At 40.8% G+C, this 4,897-nt stretch overlaps 1 protein-coding gene across 1 annotated transcript; it reads right to left on the reverse strand.

Annotated features, from left to right (window-relative positions):
- Positions 1-2,362: 2,362 nt before the first annotated feature.
- Positions 2,363-4,093, reverse strand: LOC131240180 (protein SHORT-ROOT-like). The gene has a single exon (XM_058238273.1). It carries the CDS (start codon positions 4,016-4,018, stop codon positions 2,735-2,737), a length of 1,284 nt encoding a protein of 427 aa, XP_058094256.1. The 5' UTR covers positions 4,019-4,093; the 3' UTR covers positions 2,363-2,734.
- Positions 4,094-4,897: the final 804 nt, after the last annotated feature.

Below are 4,897 nucleotides of genomic sequence, written 5' to 3' on the forward strand. Positions count from 1 at the left end.
TTTTTCTATGCCATCCATCTATTTTGACAAGTCATTTTAGGTGATGATCCCAAAAATGAGGGAGATTGAATGTTCAAGTGGATGACACCAAAGGAAACAATAAGGATTGAATGCCTACAGCTGAAAACCTCTTGTCAGCCACAAAGATTTTGGATGAAGCTGATATCTATGTTTTCGCTTCATCAAAGCACATGTTACCTTATGAACAGGTTCGATGACAAAAAAACATCATAGTGGGCCAGAGAAAGGTTTCAACTATGGGGGTCATTGTTACCACTTTTCCTGTGGCGTTCATGCCTTCAATCTACCTCTTTTTTTAGGCTCATGCCTTATAATGATCTTTTAAAATAGATGGATTGTTTGAATAAAATGTTATTGATGTCTTAAATCTAGAAATAATAGGGTTTGTTGATACCATCAACGGACCTCTTGATGACATCGAGCAGTGCTCGATGCTATCGGAAAATTTTAAAAAATTCGTATTTTGTTGCTGGAACATTTTGATGTTTTACTTGATGTTATCGAATATGTTCGATGCCATTGACAAATCATTGATGCCATCAAAGTCCCATCGAGCGCACACACAAAATTGCGTAATCGCATGATTTATTTCTTATTTCAATTGTGATACTATGTTATGCTATATATAGTGGGTGTAATCGGGATTTGGGGAGGAAAATAAGAGTTCTAAGCGTTTTAATTCATTCTTAAAGATTTCAAGGGGCATACCTTGGGCTTATGAAGTAGATTCGAGGCTTGCTCAAATCAGTAATCTCTATTTCTTGTAATTTCTGCTTTTATAGTGCATTAATTGTTCCTTTGTATCATGATATATATATTTTTTCTTTCTAAAAGGGTTTTCCACATAAATTTTGGATGGTTTGTGTTTATACTTAGTTTTGTGATTGGTAATACTTTGCTTGATTTATCTCTATGTGCTTCTGCAGTTCCCTAACATAAAACACATATATCATGGTAGTCCCCACAAAGCCTTCTGACAGGGACGTCCATCTCTAGCCAGGTCCTAGTGGGAGCAGTATCCAAATCATTGCCCTCGACCAGAGATAACCCTCCGTTATCCAAGCTTAGGATCCGCAGCAAACTTAAAAAAAGTCACACAAGATGTGTAATGGACTATTAGATACGTTGATTACAATCAGATGCTATCTAATAGTATATTACAAGATTATTACAGCCAACCAGTTTATATATAGTGATACAGGGGCGGCACTTGATTATTTCTCGACAAAGACAGGTAATCCAACACTTTGAGAGCACAATAAGTTATGATGCTTCTAGCTGCATCAAAGTACTTGCATGGTCCTATTGATTGATCCTGATCATCTATTACGTTCAGCATTACAGTTCATGGGACACAGTGAATTGCACCGATTGTATGATCCTATCCTTCCAAATTGGCCTTCTTTTACATGGCCATCCATTTTCCCAGCCATGGATTGGATGGTCAGGGTTTGATGTTAAAAGTGCTTCTCTAGAAGAATAAGAAATCCATGAACCAACAATTAAATGGACAAATTGTTGATTAGACCTATTTTTAAATATATGATCTCTACCGTCGGTTTAAGCAACGATAGGACATAGTCAAATTATCCAATCGATGTGATTTTTACATGGGACACCATGAACATGCTCCGACAGACCTAGCGTACAGTCTAGATCAATTGATTGGATTCTCCAAGTGTCCCAATGCAACTAGGAGCACCATAACTTATACTTCTCTAACAGCACTGGTTCATTTACTAAGTAACAAGCATGAATGGATGAGAAGGTTAAAGTCCAACTAGTTGGACCATTAGTTACAGTCCTCCCAAACGATAACTTCCAACCTTCCATGTGCGAGTGACATCCAACCCGCCTAATAGGTTGTCCACATCATTAGGATCCCCAAATGAAAAATGATCCACATCCACTCACTAATCAAGAGGACATCACGGTGGATGAACCTATTTATGGACCATAACTTGCATTAATTTCTTATTTATCAACGACTAGACATTGTTTTTTTTATGTTCCAGCCCTCCTGAGATAAATACAAATGGCTGATTTTTGCACAATATGACATCATGGTGGGGCGAACCTATTGAAAGCCTTGGATGTTATAAGCACATGATAGGTTGGAAGTTATATATATATGTATGTGCGTGTGAATGTTTATATATTTATGATCACTTCTGTATATATATGTAAAGGGAAGAAGCAAAGAAAGAATTTAAAAAATAAATATACTCTGCATGAATAAAGGAGAGATTTTTAGGCAAACAAGAACAAATTAACACTCTCAAAGAAGCAGGTAAAATAGTTGTAAAAGCAATACACACTCCAAGCATAAGAAAACTAGATATGAATGAGACCCATATATGCATGTATAGAGAAAAGGGAGGACAAACCAAACCTACTGCATGAATGTGTCCAATGACATGGTCAGTCCTTGAACCTATTCCAAACCCTATTTGGGTTTGTGCAAAAAACATGGTAAAAAGCACTAAGGGCCTGTTTGGATGCACCAACAAAACCAGAGTTAGGAGACAAAACTCTTGTTTCGATCTGAAACCATCGTCTTACAGCATGTTTGGATCGCACCTGCAAATCAGTTTTGGGACCCAATGGATGTTTTAGGTGATAAATCTTCATGTCTCCGCGTAAATCAACATTGCCGGTGCCGTTTCTCAGTCAAGAGCCGACGGATGATGTTACGTCCAAACGGTACCTAAATCTAGGGTTTCCAAGCTGAAACCCATACAACAGCTTCCTCCTTCCACATCAAATACAAACCTGATTCATCCCCTTTGGCTGGCACAAATGACCATCCTGCTCTGTACCTCTTTAGGAGCGCCTTGACGTCATCGACAACATCGTCGCTGAATCCAGCAGGCGAGAAGGCCTCCCTAAGCCTCCCACACCATTGGCTCCCTCTCTCTCTTCTCTCACACTCTCCACCACCATCACCACCACAAGCTAATAGACTCACTATACTCCTAGAACTCTCCCTCTCCAACATCAGCCTTTCATTGCTGGTGGGCACAAAGCTTTCTTCCAGCATTTCAAAGAACACACTATAAAACCTCAAGCACTCCTCAAAGCACTCCACAAAGTCACCCCTAGTGCTCGTGAAATCAGCTTCCTCCTCAACTATGGTCACCACCTTCGGGCGGAATGACCGGAGCATGCGAACGACGGATGGCCGTTCTTCGACACTGACATGCCGCAAGGCGCCGATGCAGTTCACTGCGACCGCCTCATCCTCACGAAGACCCAATTCCTCATGTGTGAGGTCTGCCAGCTGCGCTAGCCCAGCCACCACGCGGAACTCAAACGGTACCCCCATCAATCTAGCAAACTTTTCCATCCTTTGGCCTACCTCCTTCATGACCAAGTTGGACATAGATGCCATCACCACCACCGTCAGCCTTAGGCGTGGCGTCTCATCATTTCTAGTGGCCAGGGCTTCTAGCAAGGTGGGCCACTGAGTGCAAAATGTGTGGCTGATATCAATTATGTGTAATTTGGTTTCACCTTCTAAGGCATCCAAAATGGCCCCATTTGAGGCAACATGACCAAAGGTTGTCCATGGACTCACTTCTTGGAATTTGAGAGTCATCTTCCTAGCTGAATCAAATGAGTGGCCCTTCTCGGCGACTGATGTTAGTGTCTTGTAGCAGCGGTTGCCGGATTCTGTCGCCTTACAGAAGAGGGCTTGCAAGAAGTGGGCGGCGAGCTTCTGCTCGCAGTCACCGTAGGGGGAGGCGAGCTCGTTCAACATCCATAGGAGGTGGTGGATCCTAGCGGAGTCCTTTTCAGAGATGGCCTTGGCGCACTCTCGGAGAAGCTTTGCGGCCCATTTGCCAGTCCCGCCGAGGTCGCTGGACTCAGACGATCGACTGGTTGATGTTTGGCTGGATCGCAGCTGGTCTGAGTTGTGCATGTTTACTAGAGCATTGCCTTGTTGGTTGGAGTAGAAGAAGTTTGACACCTTTGGCTTGTCGAAGGTAGCATCCATTTTAAGGGGCTGTCATGTTCTTGGATACTGACATGGCCACCTCCATACTATTACAGAGAGAGAGAGAGAGAGAGAGAGAGAGAGAGAGAGAGAGAGAGAGAGATATCTACTTATGAGACATTAAGACATCAACTTGATGATGACTTGGGCATGCTAATCTAATTTTTATTATTTGATGATGATGATGATAAGGATAATAATAATAATAATAATAATAATAGTTCTAAAACTGACTCAGACTTGAAACTCGGCCAATCTAAATTGACTCGGTTAGAATTCGAACCTAGTCATCAGAAACTCAGTTGTGGCCGTGACTCGACCCTGACTCAGGAAGATTTGTCAATTCCAAGGGACCTCTCAGTTTTTTTTTTTTTTTTTTTTGGAATTTCTTAGGGCCCGTTTGGGAGCCTGGATTTGGAACCCTTGGATCACCCTGGATTTATAATTAACTTCAATCCAAAAGTAGCTATGTATAGTATATTTAAGGGGGTTTAAATTTAATTACTAAATCAACTTTAATATCTTTAATCAGTAAACGTATGTAATGTTTAACACAATTGTTGTAATAAGCCGTTTGAAATATATACTTTTCCTGAAAATGATGAAATTCTAAATCTCGGATGGGCCAAGAGCACAAGATCAAGTCCGAGTGACTAACCAACAATTTTTAACGGTTGACTTACATGGACAATATTGTTTGGATGGCTCTGATCATTGTTTTAAAGTAATTATAGTGATGCAATTGATAATCTAATTATTTTGGGATATCGTTAGTTGGTCGTGTGTCCTATAGATTAATAGTCTAGTGACATATGTAACTCTTGCAAGAATTTTACATGTAATCAAGCTTTCATCTTCAATTTGAAATCCCTTTGAGTG

The sequence above is a fragment of the Magnolia sinica genome, chromosome 3 (genome assembly GCF_029962835.1).
Source record: "Magnolia sinica isolate HGM2019 chromosome 3, MsV1, whole genome shotgun sequence".
NCBI lineage: Eukaryota > Viridiplantae > Streptophyta > Magnoliopsida > Magnoliales > Magnoliaceae > Magnolia > Magnolia sinica.